Source organism: Poecile atricapillus, chromosome 3 (genome assembly GCF_030490865.1).
Source record: "Poecile atricapillus isolate bPoeAtr1 chromosome 3, bPoeAtr1.hap1, whole genome shotgun sequence".
NCBI lineage: Eukaryota > Metazoa > Chordata > Aves > Passeriformes > Paridae > Poecile > Poecile atricapillus.
Window position 1 is genome coordinate 71601334 of NC_081251.1, and position 24558 is coordinate 71625891.

Here is a 24558-nt window from a genome sequence, read left to right on the forward strand (position 1 = left end):
GTTATTTAGGTTATAAAGAAAATATTATTTATTTGATAATGATCTGTATTTTGGGGGAAAATAATCTATGGATTTTACTGGTAAGTAGTTGACTGTGTATTGGGAAGGGGAGGGAATGCCATTCAGATAGTTTATATGTCAAATGTGTAGTTTCTTTTGTAATCCAATATGAGCTTTCTAACAGTCAGAAACATAGCAAATGTGATTGTTCCTCTCTAAATTTGGATTTTGAAATAGATCTGTAGTTTCTATAATGCAAATATGCTTTCAAAAAGAGGGAGATATGGACTGACAGCAAGTTAAAACACAGTTCCAAAAATGTGTGGTCTGTATAAATGATATACAGTTTGTTGGCTGACCCAAAACTTTGTGCTAAATCAAAGCCAGTAATGGAATTCAGAGGCAGAGTTTTTACAATGCCTACACTGCATTACTATGCTTGTGTGTGAACACTTTGGATCAGTTAATTATACCCTCCTATTTGAACGTTTTCATTTACATAAGGAACAGAACTTGATAAATCAAATATAAAATTCAGTGTCTGATTTATTGGATGGGGTGTTATGTAATGAGAATTTTAAAGCAAAAGTTAAAACAAAATTGGCCCTATAAAAGCAAATCATTCCAGATGAATATGAATTTAAAATTAGCATTCCCCATGCTTCCCAAAAGTGGACCAGAGTTATGTTTTTCATGGTTCCTGATAGTGCTATTTCTTAGTGTGCTCAGAGATCTATTTAAAGGTAAATTACTGATTCTTGAACATTTCAGTAAGTCACCTTAAAGCAAGACTTCATTTTCAAAAATGTTTGCCTTTTAGCTCTTTATCACAAAACAGTAAAATTAGGAAGATATTGGCATGATTATGGCGGCTTGCAGCTAAGAATCAAGAAAGGCTTATAGACATTTTCTCTAATGTATCTCTCACATAAAGGAATACCACTCTGAATATCTGCATTCCTTAACCCTAGTCATGATGATGACTTTGCCTGGGAAATACATTTACACAACAAGGAGTCTTCTTTCCAGTCTAGAAAAATGAGATCTTGCCTCTCTTGACTCAGAATATTTGAAAGATGTGTTTCCACACTGTATTTTTGAAGACGGCTTTTCATTTTTTCCTGTTTAAAATGAAATATATAGCATATTTTCTCAGCAGGACAACTCCAGAAAGTTCTCAGGCATTTGCTTTAGCTTCATAAACGAAAGCAAAGCTGTGGAGCAATGATAATACAGTCTTATTGTTTGGGGTGGGTTTGGTTATTTTTGTGTTTTGTTGTTTTTTTTAATTCAAGGGGGAAGCAGAAGGAGGTGTTCCATAAAGTTGACATAAAGCTTTAACAGAATTATTTTCAATTATAGCCCTCTTAAGTCTCATTGAGAACAAGTTTTTTAGCTTAAAAGCTATTTGTTTCTAGATGGATATCAAATGATCACTGAACAGATGGCAGTGACATTTTATTGCTATCAAGCTGTGCCAAATTTGAGTGGACTGATGAAAAATGAAGAACAATATTCTGCTAACAATTCCCTCACTCCAGCTACTGTTCTTCTGTTTATATCTGGAATTATATAAAAAGATCCTATTCACTGGAAAAAAGAAGAGTTACTGCACAAAGCTGTGGAACAACCAGCCTTAGAGGGTGGCTGTCTCAGAGAGGCACTTGTTTGCCCAAGCTGAATTGTTCAGTGCCAGGTGGTCCAGGCCCAATTGCATATGCTTGGAAATGCCATGTGGACACAAGTTACCAAGTTACTTGGTAACTGCCAAAATATTTAATGTATATTGTTAATATTATTAAGTCTGTTTTCTAAATTTACTGTGTAAAATTAAGAACAAAATTGTTTTTACGTAGTAAGGCTGTATGAATCAAGTGCATTATGGCCACCGTAGATTTCAGCATACTTAGTTTCTATATGGAACTCCTGTTCTTTTATTTCAGAGAGTAAGGATAGAAATAAGTGAAACCTCTTTTCTCAAAATACAGGTTTTGAAAACAGATCTTGGTGCATGGTGATGTGAAGTGACATTTTATAGCTCTATGGTGATGCAGAACTACCCAAGAAATTACTTGCTGACATCTGAAACTGCAGATCCTCAGTCAGCTTGAAGCTAAGGTTCCTAAAACTGGCCAGTATTATTATCAGTTTGTACTACCTCACAATTCCTGCCAGCTGATAAAGAATCAAGGCCAGACTAAACCAGTTTCCATGAAAAAACCCTAATGACTCATGCTCATGTTTCCTTTTTCTTTAAAACTTCTTTTACTTTAATCAACCACTTCCTTCATTAAAAATAATTCAGAGCTGTGATATCAGAGCCACTCTACTGCCAAATGACATGACAGAAAACCTACTTCCTGTTTTACTTTCTTGAAAACATAAAGAGAAATAATAGCTTTGTTTCTCCTTTTTTCCTTAGAATATGATTCTGTACATCTTAGTGAACAGTTAAGACATCTTAACTAGAGCACCAGAATGTTTTGAGTTGTCACAAGCAGTGTTTCTCTGTAGTCATAGACAGTGGTTTTGGGTGTTTTTCCTTGCTGTGAACTTTTGCAGTGGGAGAGGTTATAAGAATTGTTCTTTGCTTTAGTAGTGAAGTGGACTCAAGCACTTCTTTTCCTCTAGAAATGAATTAACTTGAACTTCTAAAACAGCATTTATCCACTTTCTGATTCTCTCTTGGCCCAAATGTTGCAACATGTTAGAAGAAATGGTGTTAGCTTTTTGGACCCTTTCTAATAGAAAGACTCCTGAAGAAATTGAGGTGCCTTGGTAGACAAACTCAAGGGTCATCATAGTATTATTACAGAAAAACTCAGGAAGAATATGGACATATCTTTAATAGTCAATAGACAATATATAACCAAAATGTGCATTTAGCAAAGTTTCTTGAATCTTGTTTGAATCACTGCAGTTTTCACTCAAATTTCTATGTACAACAGGAAATTGGATAAAATAGTATACGTAACAAAATACTGTAATTTTGTAGGCACTGAGTATTAGTATCATATCCATATATTCCCTGGTACCAAAAGTCTTATACAACTAATTGTCACTTGAAAAGTGATATATAATATCACTTATAAATATATATATATATATAAAAAATATATATAAGTGATATTATATATATATAATATCACTTATATATATGATATATTTTATATATATAAGTGATATTATATATATATAATATATATATAAAATCACTTATAAAATATATATATATATTTTATTTTTTTTTACAGTTTAATGCAAAAATCTGGTTATTTTGAGCTAGCAAGGTCTGCTGCAAGTATGTATGTATGGAAACCTGCTGGATGACATACACATTTCTCATGAACATGAGCAGAATGAAAGTTTAACCTTTTATCATTTATCATTTAGAGTCCTTTCATTTTATAGCTCTAAAACCCCTTTGGAATGCTGGTTCCCATTTGGTAATAGAAGTCACTGATGGTAATGTCAAAGCAGAAGATTTTTGGAATGAAGTAGTGAGTTTTCAAGCCGTTGTGTACCCGTGACTAAAATCCATACACCGTCTTTGACTGTCTCACTCATTGATGGATGTACTGAGTGTGTCACTGATTTTGGGAGGCTCTTCCTTTCTACTTCAAAAACTTAGATGCCTTTAAAAGCTGTACGCACTGGAATGAATATTTCTGGTAGAAGTTGCACTATGTTGTAAGTGGTCTGCTGTTTGGAGGAGTTTGATGATCCCTGGAGGTGAGAGTGTTTGGGTTAGTAAGGTCATTCCATGGAATCTGAGTGAGTACTTAGGTCTGACATCGCTGACGTGAGCGTGGCAGGCTTAATCAGTGTTCCATCCTGAACAGCATTTTTTGCTGTGAGACACAGTTATAATGGAATATGTAAAAGAACTTTCTTGTTCCAGCTAAAAACGGCTTTGTACATTCCAAAAGCTTTCTCGGGTAGTGTCAGCATCTGAAACCTCCTTCATGGAATAGGCAGCCTCAGCTGTTTAATAGATGTTTTATTTCATCTTTTCACTGAGTGGATGAAAAAGCTTTATTTTGTGCCTCACTGTACTAGACTTACTAAAAGTGAAACTGCCTCATGAACTTTTATGACATACTGTCTCTGAAAAACCACCAAAGCTTGCAATCTTCTCTTTCTGAACACTATCTCCTTTTGCAGTATTAGAGTCCTTATTCAACTTCAGTGTGGCTTTCGAACCTTCTTCTAAATTTCTACCTCAGAATATGAAATAACAGTCAAAATGTTAGCACATCTCTACTTTCCTAACAACTTTTAATTAAAACCCATTCATTCAGACAGCTAAAGTGGTGCCAACTTCAGTATTCCTATTTTTTTTCAGAATCATCAAAAGCAATTGTATGCACTATGTGGGAGCAACCTTACATACCTATCCCAAAAGCATCTGTTTTCTGTAGTGTATTGTCAGAAATTTATCTGAGTATATTTTTCAGTTAGAAATCTGTTTCCACTCATGAAGCTTTAAATTTTGAAGATTGATAATTATGATATTATGGTGTTATTCAACTACTTGTAATTTTTCAATCCCATCATTTCATCTGCAGCAATTTGTCATATTTTTTGAGGACAAAAATTCTTACAGTGTGACTTTTTTATTTTATGAAATGGATATTTCTTAATATTAAATGGGTTGCTTCTTGTCAGTTTTTCCCTCTGGTTTTCTCTATGCCTGCTCTTGGGCAGGGTGCCTTTCAACTGGAATTTCAATTCTGTATGCTGAGCTAGAACTAGAAGAAATAATTTCTCATGTGACTAATTATGGGAAAAGGTAGAATATGTTCTTTTCTTTGTTTTAAAATAATGCAGTACTCTTCTAAATCACCGAGTTCCTTTTTGTTTCTGCCAGTATTTTATAAGAACTGCATAAAAGACAGCATTTGTAATACTTGTAAATGTTCATTAACAACTTGATGATAAAAAGTTTGTTTTGAAATGGAGCACGTGTATGTTCCTTTCTCAACACACAATCTGAATATGCTCCTTTCTGTATGCTCTGCAGCTAGTCGGTTTACAGGTGCTGTATTTCTCTTTTGGTGATGTTATCCAGGTGCACATACAATTGGTTGTCCTTTTCTTTGTCTCTGAATAATGTGAACAGGCTGCATGAGTGCTGTCTTTATCTGTGTAAGCTTTGCCTCTGACAGAGACTTGGTGCACTTGTTCACCCAATGGGTTATTGCAGTGTTTGGCATCCCCATACAGTGGACAAAGGAATAGTCCCTGCCTTGGATTATGCAATTTAAATGAGAATACATACATTCATGCAGGAAGAGGCAATTCAACAATCTTTTGACAATTTGACTTTTGACAATTTCTGAGCCTGTAGACACTACTGTTTCTACTGAGGTTTCACATGTTGCCCAGCTTGCTTGAGAAGACCATTTTTTTTGTTGTTGCTTTTTGAGTGGAACTTGCTTCAGTGCAGTATTTCTGTATTATAACTGAAAATGAGTCATCTTTACCCTTTCAGAATAATTCATGCTTTGTCTAATGTGAACTCCGTTACTGAATCGGTTCTACTGGCTGAGGAAAAGTACATATCATGCAAACAGATTTTTGCTCGCTTCTTTATAAGATCTGAAACTACACTGGATGTATAAAGTATTATGCAAAATTTATTTGTATTTATCTGCTGACTGCTATTTTTTGGTATGAATCTTGTTATGACATACCTGTATCATTATGTGTTGAAGATTCTTCATTTTCAAAGTTGAAACTAGAATTAAAGTTCTGCCTTACTAGTATTTTAAGGATAAATCTCTGAGGAAATTTTAATTACTGTGAACTGTTTTTGAGGAACAGGCATAAGTATCTCTAAATTCTTTAAAGCAGGGAAATGTTTTAGTATGTCAGACTGGATGAATGTATGTAAATTGTGTTCTGGATGTCTTTTTAGTCTCCCTGTAGAAACCAGATTATTTAATACACAATAACTTGGGTTCTTTTTTGTTATTCCTGCCCTTTGACATCTAGGTTCTTGAATGAAAAGAATGAAAGGAAACAAAGAGAGTTTGGAATATGTGGGATTGTTTTTGATTTTCACTGATACCAGAATTTGACTGACAGGTCAAATAACTTCTATTTGCAGCTGTTAAAGACTGTCAAAAAATGTTATCAGTTAATAATCTATGAGGAGTTTGATGCATGTCCCCTCCCCTTGGAATAATAAGCGGTCAATTATATATACATATCTATATTTAAATATATATGAAAAAATATATATATGTATATATGTATAGCTTTTCAACCCTTTCCTGGAACAATTAGTTGGTCTAAGACTTTCTGTTTAAATGTTTCCTTTTTAATTCATAAATTATTTTATGTTGTAGGCTTTTACTGTATTTTAAGTTTCATAATTTCAGTTAAAAATAACTGAACTGAACTAGAAGAACTCAAAAGATTCTCAGTGTGTTTGTCAGTGGAAGTTTTGCTGTTGTTTAAACTCTGTTACTTTACGTGGTTAAACCTGAATAAGATACAGCTTCAGTTCCAGTTTTGTAATTGAGCTCTGCATAAGAGCTGTGAGAATAGGAGGATACCCAGTTGGTTCTGGAAATCAAATTAGCCTTAATGCATCTCTGTCAAATCTTGTGTTAATGGAAGAATAGAATATTGGTGTTAATATTCTAAGAAAATGCAGTGCTGAAAGTCACAAATTTGTCTAAACATATTTTTCAGTAACAGAAGGTGATTTCTAACAGAAGGTTTAAAATTAAGTAAGGCTATAGTCAGTAATAGCTCTGTAAAAAACACTGATGTTCACTGAGAGGTAACCTAGGTTGCTTGATGAAAAACTTAAGCAGTGGTTTTTTTAACTAAACAGAGCATGAATTGAGATAAAAACTGTAGGATCGCATATTCAGGAAAAGTAATAAAAGATAAGCTAAAGGGAAGCTGCTGGAACTTTGTGATAGATATTCTTTGGTGTACTGAGTTACACTGAAGAAAGTGCATCTTTTGTAATGGCCTTTTTTTGGTTGGTTGGTTGGTTTTTTTCACTGAATGGTTGCAGTGTGTTTAAAAACAACCAAACTGATGCACAGTATTGAGTTTTGCATTTAGCAGTTGGAAGATGGGGTTTATGAAAATATTTTCTCTGGACATGGTAAGTTGGCAGCTGTGGGATCTTGACCATAAGATAAACAAATCTAACATTTTATAGGGTCTATTTGCTCTTCCATCTTACACAATTATTTCTGCAGATGGTCATGAGATTTTTCTTAGTCTGTTGGTGAAGGAGAGCAGTTATGGTTGGAAAGGTCTCGCCCTTAAAACACCTTTCATTGAACAGCACCGAACAGATGTGAAATTGAAAGTTCTGCTGCATCTCTTTTTCAATATTTATGTTCATCTGCCATTTTCTCTTTGCTGGAGAAGGGAACTATGTTTGAAGAACAAGAGTATGGGGTTTTTTATTTTTATTTTTTACCCAAAGTCTTGTACGAGTCCAAAACCAGTGCAATTCCACTGTTTTGCTAAGAAAATGGATGGTCTTACACACCAACACTGAGAATCATGTAGGCTGTTGTCACTCTTAGCTATAGCTCCTTCCCTCCCTCCCACTCCCCATGATTGTTTGTGGATACATCTCTGTAACTATGTTATTTCAACAAAAGGTTTTTTTCAGTTTCTCCTGTGAAATTTTACTCACAGAGACTATAAATGTAAAGAAACACAGCATAGCTAAGGAAGTTTGCAACAAATGTTCACTACAGAGCAGCTCATCTGTATTTCCATTTGTCAAATGAGGGTCTTCCCAATGTTCTTCTGTCTCTTTTCTATGTCTGCATATTAATGAAGTATCTGAAATACGCATATCTGAAGTAACCATTTATACTGTAGTAGTTATAGCTTTAGTTGTAAATTTGATGTACCATAATTTGAACCATTTTTTTTTTCATGAGCTCTGCTCATAATTTGTTCATTGTATTATTTCCAATCCATTTTCCACAGCTGCATTCTGAATAAGTGGCTCAATTATAGTTTAGTGTTTTTCTTTAATATTCACTGAGCCCTATGGAAAACTTTGAAAGAAATATTCTATTTAAAGACAATTACACTTAAATATCATCGTTTTCTAAAGACATTTGCATGAAAAAAAGGGCAAAATCATGAAGAACTAATTTTTCTTTTTCATACTACTATCTGCAGTAATAATTCTCCTGTGTGACATCATAATCAGCTGTCATGTGATATGATATCACTGTTTAGTGTGATCAGAATTCTCTGACTTAAACACACAAAAGCATTGGTTGAAAACTAGATATAGCTGTCACTTTGCTTTTGAAAATTGGATGGTTCTTTTAGGAACTATTAAGAATATTAAGAAATCATTAAGAAATAGGTGCTCTTAACAGAAACATTAAAATATGTAAATCTAAGAACACTTGATAATTAATCTTTTTTTTTTTAAAAAAAAAAAGTTGGAACTTGAATTAAAACTTTTTTCCTACTCTTTCATCATTTTTCAAAAATGACTTATTTTTTTTTCTAGTGTCCATCCTAGTTTTGTGACAGATCTTTATGACAGACTTTGTTCAGTGAGTTATCTCTTCTATAACTTGTAAAAATACAAGCAGCTTAGAAACCATGTTCATTTGTCCCTTGCACTCTTCTTTTTCATTGCACTTGAAGGCATGTGCAGAATTTTCTTGCAAACTTTAGATTCCCCTGAAGTGGCCATTGTTTAGCTGCTGCTGTGCTGTCCTGGTGAAATACATAAAGCCACTACCCCACTATGTGTTTCTTTGAAGACTGGAAACTAACTGGAGGGAGACACAGAAAAGGCTTTGTAGAACCAATTGAATGCAAATTAAATGTTGGATCTTCAGCTTTTGGCATATTATTACTGCCTATACTCCTGTTTTATCAAATTGCACTTCCCATTTTTTTAAGATTAGTAGAGCTTGAGAGTCATGGTGTATAGAATTGTCATCTTGATAAATAGTAGAGATTAATGCTTTCATCCAAATTATGCATTCTTTTTTAGGATGATAGCATTACATAATAATAGGGGCAGATTTCCAAAGTCTTGATCAACCAAATGATCACAGAAAGACTTCTTAAATAATTCATTTCCATCTATCAAGGCTGACATGAGGCAGCGTTACCAAACAACCTCCTTTTGACAGGATAGTCCAATAGCACAGTTCTTATTCATTGCCCCGCTACTGGCACAGGAACATTTGTGGGCACGTATCCAGGTCCCCAGGAAACTTGGAATTGTTCCATGTTAAAGAACTGTAACTGTAGCTAACAAACCAGCTGCTGTATTGAGCTCAGAAGGAAGTCTTTGTAGCTGTGTGGAAGGAACTTAAGTTATTTGCATAACATCCAGCAGTCTTAGTGGGAAGGGTTGGCAGGAGCACAACAGCAGGGTAGGCATCCAGCTTTTCTTTTTTGACCTTATCTGTCACTGATTCCATTCTTCAATGCTAGGGTGAGATGAAAAGAGAGGGAAGTGAAGAACTTGACCAAAAGAGCTGTACAGGTCTGAAGAGAAGGGTACTCATGATCATATTGACATCGTTCTTTGTAGAAGTAGTAGTTCATTAAATTCAACCACAACAAAAAAAAAATTGGTTTACAATAAGTAGTATCAACATCAGTGCAATGTTTGTGAGTTGGTGAATTTTTACTGTGGTGAGAGAAAATTTTTAACAACAGATAACATGAGGCTGTAGTGCTATGCATCAGCATAAGTCAGCTGTCAGCCAGAACATGCTGTACAGGAATTTACAGAAAGGGTCAGTCATGTTAAAAACAGGCAGATTTTTTTTCAAAACAGCCAGTTTCAGATTGGGGAAAAAAAATTAACACTATGTTAATTTTACAACAATATATTGCATCACTTCTTCAAACATTACTGTTTCCAATAAAATATCAATCTGTGTTTCCAAACAGGTGTTTCTTTAGTCTTGTCATGCCAGCTTTGCGCTGCAAAGAAAATGAATTATCTGTTAAAATACTGTGCCTCTTTTAAAATACTCAGGCTGTACTTCATCAAGTATTTAAACTACCACCACCATCAGAGAAAAAAAAAAGTCTTGCTTTCCTGTGGTCTTCAAACTTTCTGCTGCATTCCACAAATACAGATATTTGTGAGGCCAAACAGTAAATTGTGTTGTGGATTTGGATTGAAAGTAAGTGGGGTGGTAGTGTCCATCTATTGCTCTTTCCTTCTGCTTCCCACCACCTCATCTCTAGTTTCATTTCAAGCTTCATTATGCTTCTGGTCCAATTCACTACTTTTGCAGAAATGCATATGATAATAAAGGGCTAACACAAGAGAAGAAAAGAATGGAATTTTTGCAAGATAGCCTTTTCTTACTTTTTCCCTGTTTTTAAGAGATTATTTTTTATTTAAAAATGCATAAACTAACTACTTCTATGAATAGTTTTTATGTAGGAAAGAGCAGGAAGGCTAGAAGATGTAATTCACCATAATTTCAAAGAAAATTGAATTAACCTTTAATACAAAGTTAAATACCTTTCCCAGTATGTGAAATTAAACTTACTGTGTTCTCACTCTTCTATATTATGGCAGAAACAGAAAAGATGTTTCTGGGATAGTTTAGTTTTCCTTCAGAGTTTTTATTTAGCAAAGGCTTCTTCCACCTCTATGATTGTATAAAGAACAGTCTAAGAGATGATTAAAAAGCTGTCAGCTGTTCATGTTAATTCGCAAAGAACTTTCTTCTTTTTCATCTTTGCAGTATTACTTGTACTCCAAAAATGTTGAGCATGTTGACATATCTGAGAGCAGTCCTGCAAAGAGGTCTTTGGGTTATTGGCGAAGGAAAAGCTGGACATGACCCAGCAATGTGTCCTTGCAGGTCAGGAAGCCAAACACATCCTTGGGCTGCATCCAAAGCAGTGTGGGCAGCAGGGGAGGGAGGGGATTCTGCCCCCCTGCTCTGCTCTGGTGAGACCCCAGCTGGAACTCTGCATCCAGCTCTGGAGTCCCAGCACAGGAAGGACATGGACCTGTTGGAGTAGGTCCAGAGGAGGCCATGAAGATGATCAGGGGAGGAGTGGATCATCTCCTGTGAGGAAAGGCTGAGAGAGTTGGGGCTGTTCAGCCTGGAAAAGAGATGGCTCCAAGGAAACCTAACTCTGGCCTCCCAGTACCTAAAAGGGACCTACAAGAGAGCTGGAAAGGGAAGGTCACACAGTGACTGGATGAGGATTAACTGTCTTAAATTGAAAGAGATTAGATATTAGGAAGAAATTCTTCATTATGAGGTTGTTGAGGCACTGGAACAGGTTGTCCAGGGAAGCTGTGGATCCCCCATCCCTGGAAGCATTCAAGGCCAGGTTGGATGTGGCTCTGAGCAGCCTAGTCTAGTGGAAGGTGTCCCTGTACATGCCAGGGGAGTTGATGATCTTTAAGTTTCATTGCAACCCAAACCATTCTATGATTCTTTCACTGATATTTTTCTTTTTGTGTAGTTTTCATAAGTCAGTGTTTAAAAATCCTACTTATCACATTTCAAGTGCTATTTCTCTGAATATGTCAGCTGTTTAAATAATCTTTTGGACTTCTGTAAGGAACCCATTTAATTGTCTTCAGTGGCCATTAAGGAATTTGTATGGAGTGCAAGTAAGCTTCAGGGATACATTGTTACTGGAATTGTCAGCAGTTTCTACTGCTGGTCGCAGACAAACCATAGCCATTATGGGAGTGCTGAAATATAACTTGTGTTTGTTACCTCCTTACTGCAGAAGTCTTCTAAAATTTGCTATATCTAACACAATTTCTGTTGATTTCTGACAAGCAGAAAAAAATAAAGCATCACATTTAAATTTATATTATTCCCTTGGCCCTTGTCTCATCCTTCCTCCCCATCCTCCAAGGAATCTTTAATACATTGAATGTAGGAGAAATACACTCATCTTCTGAACTCCTCTTACTACCTCATCTCTTCATTGAAATCAAGGGAGAATTCATATTCCATGCTAATTTAACCTGACTTCTTTTTAGTCTCTGGTAAATGCATATTGCCCTTATTTGCAGCATCCCAAAAGATCATGATGTTGGCATTTTTGTTCAAGGAATAAAATCTGAAGAAGTACGCAGCATTCCATCTTGTCTCTTGTTTTAATCTGCTTTTATGCAATAGATAAATGGATGGAAATGAATCTTCACAGCATGAGTCATGGTCATTCTTAAGACTATTGAAGAGTGTTTTTATATCCTAATAGTTCCAATTTTGTAATCAAGTTGAGGCTTATCAATAGAGCTACCATCTTCTCTTATTTACAGAAGAAAAAGGGCATATTCTTTATCACAATAACTGACTTAACAGTCTGGATTTCCAACCAGAGGAATAAAACATATCAGAAACAACTCTAACTGTTTTACACAGCTAAATAATGGTTTGCACTCCAAAGAAAGGAATATAAGTAAACCTCCCTTTGGGAAGAGAGAAGGGGAAGGAAACAAAATACATTAATTCGCTGAATTAATCATAGTGGCACAATTACTTATCTTTAAAATGTTCTTTTAAATGGGGCAAAACACATCTCTCTGTAGAAGGTCCTATCTGCTCCACATATTTTACTTGTATTTTCTACCAATCTTGCCCCAACACTCCCATGTGCATTAACCATTTTCAGGAAAGTTTGGGACAAAGGTGTCTTAGATGTTATGCAAACAAACCCCAGTGATCAGACAAGGAGTAGATGTCAAAGTTGCTGTCAGCATTGCAGGGAACACAGAGAGAATTGTCTGTGGCTATTCTGCTTGTGCATGTGCTGGGGAGCCCAGGAGAGATGCAGGTTTGAGCTGCTCACATCCTGTGGAATCACATGAAAAATTGGAATTACTACATTTGCTGGATAGAAAACGATGCAAAACAAGTCACTTTAGGTCTATCCAGTTTCATGGGGCATTATGTATGCACAAGCAACAGTGGAAACTTACTGTTATTGGCTATAAACATTTTAACACTCTTCTTTTTTCTTTTTTTTTTCCCCTTATGAACAGATTTAAGAAATTTGTCGGGATTAATACTGAACTGAATGCATCTGAACTGAAAGAAACGTTTTGAGATTGCTCTCCTGACAGAAGTTGTGCAAAAATGGTACACTGAGGTCCCTGCCTGCACCTGTGGGAAGGCTGTAACAGTATTTTTATATTGCAGTTTATTGGCCCATAAAAGACGATGTAATAACAAATGTAACAGTAAATTTATGCAATAGTAGTGGTTCCCCTCCCACTGACTGGACATGAGTGATCAAAGGTCTTTGCAAGAAGATAAGCACAAGGTTAGCAGAACTTCCTCCAAGTTCAGGGAGTCTTCAAGAAGCATGCAATCTGATGATTATTTCGCTAGAAAACTTAAAGCCTTGAACGGTAGCATGGGTCCTCCTGTTTCTTCAAATGCCTCTAGCAAAGCTGAAAATAATCAAACAAATGGTACACCAGCCGTGCCTAAAATGGGTGTTCGAGCAAGGGTATCTGAATGGCCTCCTAAAAAGGATTGCTCTAAGGAGCTGAGTAAAGCTGCTTGGGAAAACAGACCTCCAGCCAGTTACGAAGGTGTTGGCTCAGTACTTCCAAATGGACAAAATGACCAAAGTGATGAACAGCAAGAAGAGCTAGAACTGGAATTTACAGAGGGAAAATATTCAATTGGAGATCTTTTTGTTCATTCACCTCAAAGGGGACTTCATCCCATCAGGCAGAGAAGCAACAGTGATGTGACAATAAGTGATATTGATGCTGAAGATGTGTTAGACCAAAATGCTGTTAACCCAAATACTGGAGCAGCTCTTCACAGAGAATATGGCAGTACTTCTTCAATTGATAGACAAGGCTTGTCTGGAGAAAATTTTTTTGCAATGCTGAGAGGATACAGAGTGGAAAATTTTGAACATAAAACCCTTGCTCCTTTTGGATTTTCTGAGTTCTTCCACTGTGATCCTACGGTTTCTCCGAGTCTACATGCTGCTGCACAGATTTCCAGGGGAGAGTTTGTCAGGATTTCTGGGTTGGATTATATGGATAGTGCCCTACTTATTGGTCGAGACAGGGAGAAATCTTTCAAGAGGAGACTGAAATCAGAAGCAGTAGAAACATCTCTCTTTAGAAAATTGCGAACAGTTAAAAGCGAGCACGAGACTTTTAAGTTTTCATCAGACCTGGATGATAGACTTGAGAGAAATGTTCGTTCTTGGAACTGTCAGAAATGTTTTGCACATTATGATGTTCAGAGCGTTTTGTTTAACATAAATGAAGCAATGGCTACCAGAGTAAATGTAGGAAAAAGAAAAAATATCACCACTGGGGCTTCAGCTGCGTCACAAACTCAGATGCCAGCAGGCCAGACTGGAAACTGTGAATCTCCCTTGGGAAGCAAAGAGGACCTCAATTCAAAAGAGAATTTAGATGCTGATGAGGGCGATGGGAAAAGCAATGATTTAGTACTGAGTTGCCCTTACTTCAGGAATGAAACTGGTGGGGAAGGAGATAGACGGATTGCACTTTCTAGGGCAAATTCAGCATCTTTTTCTTCAGGTGAAAGCTGCTCTTTTGAGTCCTCTCTGAGTTCCCATTGCACAAATGCTGGTGTTTCAGTACTGGAAGTACCAAGAGAAAACCAGTCCATTCACAGAGAGAAAGTGAAGCGTTACATCATAGAGCACATCGATCTTGGAGCATATTATTACCGCAAGTTCTTCTATGGAAAAGGTAAATTTTTCTAATGCAACTGTTCCAACATATCCATGCATTATATTTAAGTTGTTTGGTAAAGGTTTTTTTTTGTTTTCCTTCTTCTCCATAGAGCGACCTAGGTATTCCAGAGAATCCTGAAACTCTTGACTGAAATTAAGTCTGTTACTTTTGCTCTCTCGGGGCAAAGCAGTGGGTTATGTATGGTTATGCAATACCTGTCTGAGCTCATTAAGTCATTTAATGAAAACTCATATAAAATAACATGTAAGCTAACTTCTCCAACCCAAAATTTCTTGATCAGCAGGAGGAAAAAATGCCATTTACATCCACTAAATGCATTGAAATACTGAAAACTCAGAGTGGAAATAATTTATTTCCTAAAAGGTGACTCCAAAAGAGAGAGTTTTATTATTGAGGCTTCTGACTCTCTTCTAGATTCAGCTGCCTTCAAGTGTGTTTTGAGGCCTGTCATATTGTATGCACCTGAACATATTGCTTAAATAGAGAGCTTCTGATGTTATTTAGTTTTTCAGCTTAAAGAAGGATGTTTTATGCCTTTCTCCTAGCCTTATACCCCTTTCTTTTAGGATGTGTTCAGTCTGCAAACGTTCCAGGATACTCTTGTCAGCAGAGTAATTCTCTTGGCTTTAATCATTATTCAGATAAACTGTTTTCACTTTGTGATCAACTCTGATAGTCTGCATTCAGTACTGGCTTCTGCAATGTGTATGAAATCCCTGCTTTTGTGGGAGAACCCCAAAATACCTGTCTCTGTCCTTTCTGTATTATGAATTACAGCTAGATCTTCTTGCTTTTCTTAAAAGAAAAAAGCCTGCTTCTGTTTTTAAAATACTGTTACAGCCTGATTATTCTTGTTCTTCTTGAAATCATGCTTTCTCTGCTTTCTAACTATATTTGAACATCAGGAAATAAGCACGGTACTGTTACTCCTTCCTCCTGTAACCCTTTAAAAGGGACTCGGAAGAGGATCCAGTACAGCGTTGTTCACAGTACAATAGACACTGAGAACATATTAGCTGTAAAAAAACTATTTAAAAGGCAAGGAAGAGAAGAATCTGGGTCTGTGATGGAAGAGGAAGAAAAAGATCCACAGCTAAGCAAGGAATGGGCAGTAAATTCACAGGTTCAAAATGGTTTTCAAGGTAGACAGGTTGTAAATTATATAAAAAATGTTGAGGGAGTCAGAGTGCAAGAGAATGAAGGGAAACTTTTAACAAAAGGATGGCACATTTTTTGAGGGGCGGAGAGAAGAAAACATTGGCATTCACAAAAATGAAAGGAAAACTGTCAGTAGACAAAGGTTGTGGCAGGATAGGAAGGGGGAGACAAGAATTAAGCCAGATGAAAGAGGACTTGTTTGTAAGTGCTTTTATCTTAGATGAGTTACAAGTGCTGAAGTGCAGAACACTTCTGTGAAGAAAAATCTTATCAGAGAAATTATAAAAAGAAAATGCACATGCATACTCAAAGCCACTTTAAATACTATATTATAAACAAACCTAATGACCTTTCTGGAAAATTGATGGGAATATAATGAGTTTTTATTAACTTCTGTTCTGAAATAGTGTCTGAGTTTCTCAGAGTTTTATCCCATACAGTATAACACTAGGAAACTTGAAGTGTTACTGATTGTTCCCTAGGTAGAATTCTTAAAAAGTACATATGATGTGATTAATTTAATATCCAGTAATAAATTTTTACCTTCTCACCTTTACAATGATATGTAAGCCATGGCCTGTTGCTGGCATTATCTTTTTATGGAGCTGTAACAGAAGCTACGTGAGAGAAATCTGTATTGAATGGGGTTTGTGACGCAGCAAATCAGGGCAAACAAGCTGATGAAACAAAAATCTTAATTTTTAATATCTACTATCTTAAGGGATCCAGCACATAAGAAATCACCACATTAATTATTCCAATGGAATGCAGTTCTCACCTAAGCAAAACTTATTGTGGATAGAGGAAATAATCCAGACATTTTGCATAGGGCACCAAGACATCTTGCTGCTGGCTTGAACTTCCATATGGAAAAGAAAAATTGACATTTATGTTCGTATGGGGTCTATGTGATGCTCTTCCATGACAGTGAACTCTCCTAGCTGATTTTTAGATTTAGTTGTGCAAGTTAATTTTACCAAATTCATTGTGGAAGGATGAAATAAAAATTTAGTATGTAGTTACTTATACATACTATCACTGATTTGTTGCCTTTAAGAAAATATATATGAAAAAGAAATATCTTTCTGAATATTTGATTTTTTTCACAGTTTTATAATTGGCACTTGTCAGCATACCAGTTTTATTTCTGTTTTAAGATGCATGGAAGAAACACCCTGGCATGTGTAGCACTAATTATTCCATTCCCTTTCAAGAAATATGAGATTTGTGATTCAGTGTTTTCTGAAATGAGTTGTAGTTTTATACTGCATATTTATAGGCTTTGTAACTATTGTTAAGGTCAAATCCAATGCAACTGATGTAAAATACATTAAGTTTATTGAATATATCTTCTCAGTTTTCAGTTGAGAATTGTAAAAGCTAGAATATATATTATTTTCTCATTGTTTTGATTATCATTGATTTGTCCATTTCCTTTTGTACTATTATCCTCATAGTTCCTTGAGACTTGTTTATTATTACCATGCTTTTTATTTGAGGGATGCTTGCAACTATTTAATGTTACTGTGTCTACCTGATGTGGGATTGAAAAAATGTCTTAAAAGAAATGTACAGGCTTAGCAAGCTATTTGTATTAACTCAGTTTTACACAATTAAGACTGTTGTGTTAGAAGAAAAGTTGACAACTATTCCTCAAAATGTAAAAGTAAAAAATGACAATTATTTTAGCATCCCTCTAGATCTCAGCTGGAAATAGCACTTACTTTCTTCTTTTCTTCCAAGCTGGTTCTTTTAAACCAACATAATGTCTTAGGTTGCAAACCAAGACACATAAACACATTTAAATGAGCTTAATGAGTTTGTACTTTCTGAAATTAAGAAAAAAAAACCAAAAACTTTGAATTCATATTGTTTTCCCCAAATCCCAGAATATCAGTAGCTGTGCTATTCAATTTAGTTCATCTTCCTTGCCTTTCTTTTCTGAAACTGGTTTATCTATTTTATTTTTAATGCATATAAATAGTGTGTTTGGGTTTGTGTCTTTCATGTTGTCCAAGAAATCAGTTGGTATCTGCACACACTTGCATTTTTCTGCTCAGTAATACTGAAGCCAGGAAATCTAATATCTGTGTAATACCCTTTTCGACATTTACATAAAAATGGAAAGCTCTAGACTTCTAGCTAGGGAGTTTACCTCATCTCAAAGCCTGAACTATGCAGCTGTGGGGAGTTTATATGCTACTGGAAGTGTTTGACCTCTGAACTTCTCTCTCTCTCTCTCCACCTCTCTCTGTCTTCTTTGTGAAGTCCTGTTCCATTTGATAAAATTGCCCATTAAAGTTTTAATTTAACAGTGGGAAGTCCGTAAGATATATTATTATCCATGCAGGTAGAATTCTCAGGCTGGGAAAGGAATGTAGTTGGAGAGCATGAGCAGATAATTTAATGCCTGTGCCTCTGATTCCAGGTGTTCCTTCCAAAAAAAGTTGTAATGTGCTGATGCTCATTTTCCTTCCACTGGGAGATGGATTGGAACCACCTACATACTTTTTAGATAGATTTTTTGAAAGACTACTGGAAACCTAATTTAAACTTGATTTGAGAAATAAGACTGTCTTGTATGTAGAGATGACTTCATTCTTTTGTATTAATTCCAAGAGTACGAATAACTTCTTAGTGAAAGACATTTAGCAAAAAACTTCCTTACACATTTCTATAAATACATTACTTTTAAAAAGTATCAGACTAATTCAAAAATGTTAGCAAAATTGGTTTGTTTTTTTTTTTTTTTAATCCAGACAATCTTTAAGGAGAAATTAGACAATTAGTTGTTATTTAAAAGATGGGATTATAGCATACATTGGATTGGAAGCCATTTCAGCAGGCCGTCCCATCTAATTCTCTCTTTAAAGTGCCTTTAAAATGTTCTGAATAGGTTGCTCAAAACCTGTTTCCATTTAGCTGTTTTACAGTATCTAAGGATGTAGGTTTCACAGTCTCTCTTGGAAACCTGTTTTTGTTGGATTCCCCCCACTCAGAGGCTGCATTGAGTGGTGTTTGCACCTTGTTCTTTCACTTTGTATCTTCGAGAAGAGTCTGTTTCTCCTTTCTCTACAACCTCCCATCAGCTCATGGGATCTAGCAGTTATTTCTAGAGTTAATCTGCTCTTCTCCAGCTGCACAAGCCCATTTCTTTTAGCCTTTCCTCATCTGTTACATTCTCCAGCCCTAAAATTGTCTTCATTGTTGTCTGCTGGCCTTGTCTCACTCTGTCCAAAACCTGACACTGCTTCTTATGTGGCCTCAGAAGAGCCAAACAGAAAGGAAAGATGTTCTCCTGAGCTGCTGCAATGCTCTTACCCAGAGTGGGGTTACTTTCCACTTTCCCTGCTGGGAGGTTCTGCTGGCTGCTGGGCAGCTTCCGCTCACAGGGTCCCCAGCCCTGTTCTACAGTGAGGCTCCTGAGGCAGTGGGTTCCCAGCCTGTTGTATGAACTTGTTCTGTTCTGTGTGCATGTCTGTGTTGGTCTTCATAAGGCTTTTTCAGTCAATTTTCTTGGATTGTCAAAATGAGAGTTTGTTTTAAAGTGTCAGGTTGAAAACTTCAAGTGGTTTAGGAGTTGCTTCACATGCAGCTCAGCTGTCACAGCTCAGCAGTAGCTGCCTTGAGGGGAAGGGGAGAGTGGGAGGTGAAGCACAGACACCCTACAGCTGTAGGGCTCTACTTGTGTGGCTTTGCCCTTGCCTGTTTTTGTTAAAACTGCAGGGATTTTGCATTTCCATGTCTGTCCTGTGCACATATTCCTGGTTTGTAAAAAGCCTGCTGGTTATTCCCCTTCATCTGTTGCACCCACCTGCAGTCCTAACCTGCAGTACATGAACTGTTCTTTTAGAGCTTCGTCATGGACAACAACTTGTTGAGGATGCACTCCATCCCGTCATTTAGATAATGTAAAACCCTATTAAACAATAACACTTCCACTATCAAATTCTGGTAAACATTTTAGTAACTGGCCACTAACTGTAATTTGTATTACTGATCACAGTCCTTTAAGGTCAACTGTCCAGCTGGTTTCCATCCACCTTGTAATTTGCGTGTCCAAACCGTGTCTTTTCAGTTTAGCTGCACAGATGTACTATGGGATACTGTGTGAAAAGCATTGCTAAAGTACAAGGGGGTGACATTCATTGCTCCTTCCTCATCCATAAAGGCAGTCACATCACTACAGAAAGCAACTGGATTGGTCATGCATGATTTGCATCTTTTAAATCTGTGCAGGCTGTTTCCAAGTATCTTTTTTTCCTTCATGTGCCTGGAAATGTCTTCCATGAGAATGGTTCGTTAATCTCCCTGGGAACTAAGATTTATTGTGCCTGTTCTATGGCTTCTCAGACCCTCTTTCCCTGTTTTAAATGTGACTCTAACTACTCACTGTGACCTTTCAAAGGTGGTAAAGAGGAGCCTGTTTGGTTACATGGATTTGAGTGGGTCTGCTCTCCTTTAAATGGTCTCTAATGTGATCTTTTCTTCAGCTGATAGTACTGCCCCAGACTGGACCAGCTACCTCAAGGATGAATTTAACTATTCAACAAACACTGAGGAGTTTCTAGACTCAGTTTTCCCTTGTTGAGACTGAGTTTCTGCTTTCAGTGTGAAGTTGTGAATAAGAATAAATCTTTTGGAAGACTTAGCTTTTAGTCAAGATTATATGTAGATACAGTTTCTCCAAACTAGGTTCCTACTAGAAAAATAATGTTGCATGGTAGCAGCAGTTGCAGTAATTTATGTGATATGAGTGACCATTTTGCTCATCAAAATTAGCATTTGTGATTTATGTGATCACCAGCTGGTGCATTCACAAACCTTATTGTTCAATTAAAAAGAATCTGTTTTTCTTGCTGCAGAATTTTTTTTTTTTGAGATTTGATGAAAATTTTCTAGGAGATTCATACTTAACTCTTATCTCTTCATTCATTCCTGTGCAAAAGAACATCAGAACTACTTTGGAATAGATGAAAATCTTGGACCTGTAGCAGTCAGCATCCGGAGGGAAAAGGTTGAGGATGCTAAGGAAAAAGAAGGATCTCAGTTCAACTATCGGATAGTTTTCAGGACAAGTGAGGTAATGTTCATTCCATAATTCTGCAAAGCAATGGAAAAGTTGACTTAGAGCTTAGGATACTAGTTGTTTGTCTGGGGGTACATTTCTAGCTTTGAAAGTAAATCTCTTAATGGGAAAGGATTTTTCCTGTAGCGTTGGTAGATTTAGTTGCTCCTGAACAAAGTTTTCCTTTTCTCTACTGCATAAAATTTTTGTCTTTTTGAGTGAGCACCCAGAAGTAGGTAAGTTGGCTGAAGAGAACTGCAAGGAACAAGAAGGGGAACAGATGTTAACACAATTAAAGATAAGTGTGGGTCAGCCTGCTTGATGTTATGTTTCTAAGGATAGAAATGAAAAATTAAGAAATGTAGGGATAAAAGGAGCTGTAAAATATGAAAACTAGTATAATGATTTGTGGTTTTTCCATTTGTTTCAAAATACTTCTTAAAAATGTTTTTATGACATGTTTCTATGTACTTCTACATGGATGATTTGCAGGAATATTTATATATTCATAAAATAATGGTCTTATTTGAAAAAAAATTTGCTTGTGGTTGTTGTGTGTGAAGTCTCATAATTTCTATTTCAAGCAAGTTAATATCTCTTTCTAAATAATTTCTTTATCACAGCAACTACCTTAGATTCGTATGAAAACACACAATGTTATTATTGGAGCAAACAAGTGTAAATTTTCAGAATCCTTAGGACTATTAACTTTTATTTTGGTTAGGATATAGATCAGTGTTAGCTAGATTTCCTGATATCACTGGGCTCTTGTGCTTTTGCAAACAGATGTAAAACCAGATATAGATATAATTTTTATTTTCAGTCTAGGTGTTTTTTTATAGCTAAGAAAGGGGTATCCATGTATATGTGGAGAGGTGATCCAGGTGGCCCAGTTCTAATAAATTATTCTCTTTTTGTCAAGTGCAATGAAGATAGAGCAGCATGGATTAAATAATAGGTGAATGAGTTAAGTAACGTTGTAATTGGCTATAGCTTATCTCATATGTCCAGCCTCATGTTTGACTACTGTGTTTGCTAGGGTAGTATGGCAGAATTAAATATTTCTATTTTACTGGTGCCTTCAATATTTTCCCCTCACCAGAAAAGGGATATTCTTAGTAATTGTAATAAATTGTTACACATTTCATTAATTTCTTTAAGCAAAAAAATGTATATGTCACTTAGTGAAAGCTTGTCTACTCTTTAAAAGTCATTTAGTAATTTTTTTACTGGTTAAAAAAATAAATTAAAATGAGGATGTTTTTCTTACCATTTCTTTTTTACATGCTTTTGCTAAAACCTGAAGTTCTATCTCTAGGGTTTAGCGTATTAGAGCTAAATATGTTCTGTGTGTTTTACCTTTGCTACAGCTTACTACTCTTAGAGGAGCAATTTTAGAAGATGCTATACCATCCACTGCTCGTCATGGCACAGCAAGAGGTCTGCCTCTCAAAGAGGTGCTGGAGTATGTAATACCAGAGCTGAGCATCCAGTGCCTGAGACAGGCTTCCAACTCACCCAAAGTACCCGAGCAGCTGCTTAAACTGGATGAACAAGGGGTATGTGGCACATAGCCTTCTTTTTAAAGACTATTCCTTAGATAAATAGAAGAAAAAAATTACTCAGTATTTTGCAGACAGTGCAAATTAACATGTCTCTGTAATGCAAACCATTCCGTTTCTTGGTTTTAGAGAAGCTTCTCTATTTGCACTGAAAAAGTGAGGTCTGCTTTTCTAAGCAAGTTCTTCTTAAAGTACATTTCAGCTGAAGGAAATAAATATTGGTCTATGAAGATTGTCTTTTGACAGCTGAGTGAGAGAAGGATTATTAAGTTTTAACATCAGTAAGAAGGGATTTTCACAATCTGTATTTGTGCTTCAATGTTTACAAATGTTGAATGCAAATGAAAATATATCTAACACTTTATTAGTATTGTGTGTGGGTAAGGAGGCAAAAGCGTGTTGTGTCTGGAGCCTCTGCATCTAAAATTTATGGTTATTTTTTACAATACCATTTTATGATCTGCTTGCAGTATTCTTACTAGAATATAATACTTCTGTAGTCATAGAACTGGGATTGTGATTGAGACTAATAAATTAACTGCATGGCATTAAAACATTTGAATGGCTTAAATTTTGAGAAAATGGTGATGTTTATTAGGTTCAGTAAAGGTGAATCTACTTCATTCAAAGCTATTATTTAAATTTATGGTTTCTGAATATTTTGTGAAGGACACGCTTATTATGGCTTTTAAATCATGGTTTTTAAAAAATGTCCATTTAAATTGAAGATTTGGCTTTCTAGGTGAAAGTCAGTATCTATCTGTTGAAGTCCAATCCAATTATCGAATCAGTTGATTATGACTGTGCTGTAGTTAATTTTTTATTGCTAACTCAGTTTCAAATGTAGCGATTACATCTAACGCCAGTGGTGTCTACCAGAATTCCTTTGTCTTTTCTTGTGCCTTTAACTATTGCTCAAAACAAAGCACATGTAGTCAGAGGAACGGGATTGGCTTATTTTGGATGGATTGTTAAGCTATCTTTTATATGCTAATTTTAGTACTTTTGTTTGCATTGGTGTTTGAGGATGGTGTTAATTTTGCTGGATGTTATTATCTTCTGCATTTGTTAGTTTTTCTGGTAAAACAATACAGGGAAATCAGAGGCACTGAATTCTGAATCTAAGAGTTCCTGAGGTGCTCTTGCTCTCTGCTGTTTGAGCTTCAGTGTGAGTTGGGGTTAACCTAGTAAATAATATTCACTCTTAGAGGGACAGTATGTTCAAGGCATTGAGTACTGAGTACTCAGTGCTTGAGTATGACTGTGTTTGATCTGATCTGAATATTTCCCAAACTCACTAACAGTATTTCCCAACTATTGGAAATGGAGATTGTCCACTGTACTGACCAAAGTGATTCTTTAATCATCATCTCCTCGTTTTGAGAAAAAGCAGTATATAGCACTTGCTTTTATTGTGTGGTCAGTTCTGAAATTCAGTCCTATTATTAAATGGGCTGTCACCTGATGAAATGTAATATTAATAAATCTTATGTACTGCTTATTACAAGATAATTACTTGAACACAGACAGAAAGCTGTGCAAAGAATTGGCATGAGATCCATTTTTGGTTTTAATCCTCTTAGATACTTAATGCTTTCAGTTTATTAATCAAGTAAATACAAAAAACAGTAATGCTTGGCAACTGAAGGTGATGACTGGTGGAAATACCATGAATTTAAAAATATGAATTATGATCAAGAAGATTAGTACTGTCACCAGAGTGATATGAATTTTGTCTAATGGACTATTAAATGTTTGCATAGTTCTGTAGCCAACTGAAGACTACTTTGATGTTTTGATTTCATTCTCTACCTTTTTGGTAACTTTTCTGTGAAATCTAATATGGATTATGGAGGAAACATGTGGCTAAATTTTGTCACTAAAAATGATGGTAGAAACTAGATGTAAATGGGATGGTTGACCTAGTTTGAATACATAAAAATACTTCCTTTTCCCAGTTTTTTCAGCCACATGATGCTCATCATTAAATTCAACTGCAAATTTACTAGAAAAGTCAACATTTTATCTGTTACTGTTGTTTTTTT

At 35.9% G+C, this 24558-nt stretch overlaps 1 protein-coding gene across 3 annotated transcripts in view; it reads left to right on the forward strand.

Annotated features, from left to right (window-relative positions):
- SIPA1L2 (signal induced proliferation associated 1 like 2) overlaps positions 1-24558 on the forward strand; it is a 127299-nt gene that overhangs the window by 40602 nt on the left and 62139 nt on the right. For all 3 annotated transcript variants that reach the window (XM_058836085.1, XM_058836086.1, XM_058836087.1), the window contains exons 3-5: positions 13013-14719; positions 20833-20966; positions 22322-22510. In XM_058836085.1, the coding sequence (XP_058692068.1) occupies positions 13255-14719; positions 20833-20966; positions 22322-22510 (1788 nt within the window). In that variant the 5' untranslated portion in view covers positions 13013-13254. The remainder of the gene's footprint in view (positions 1-13012; positions 14720-20832; positions 20967-22321; positions 22511-24558) is intronic.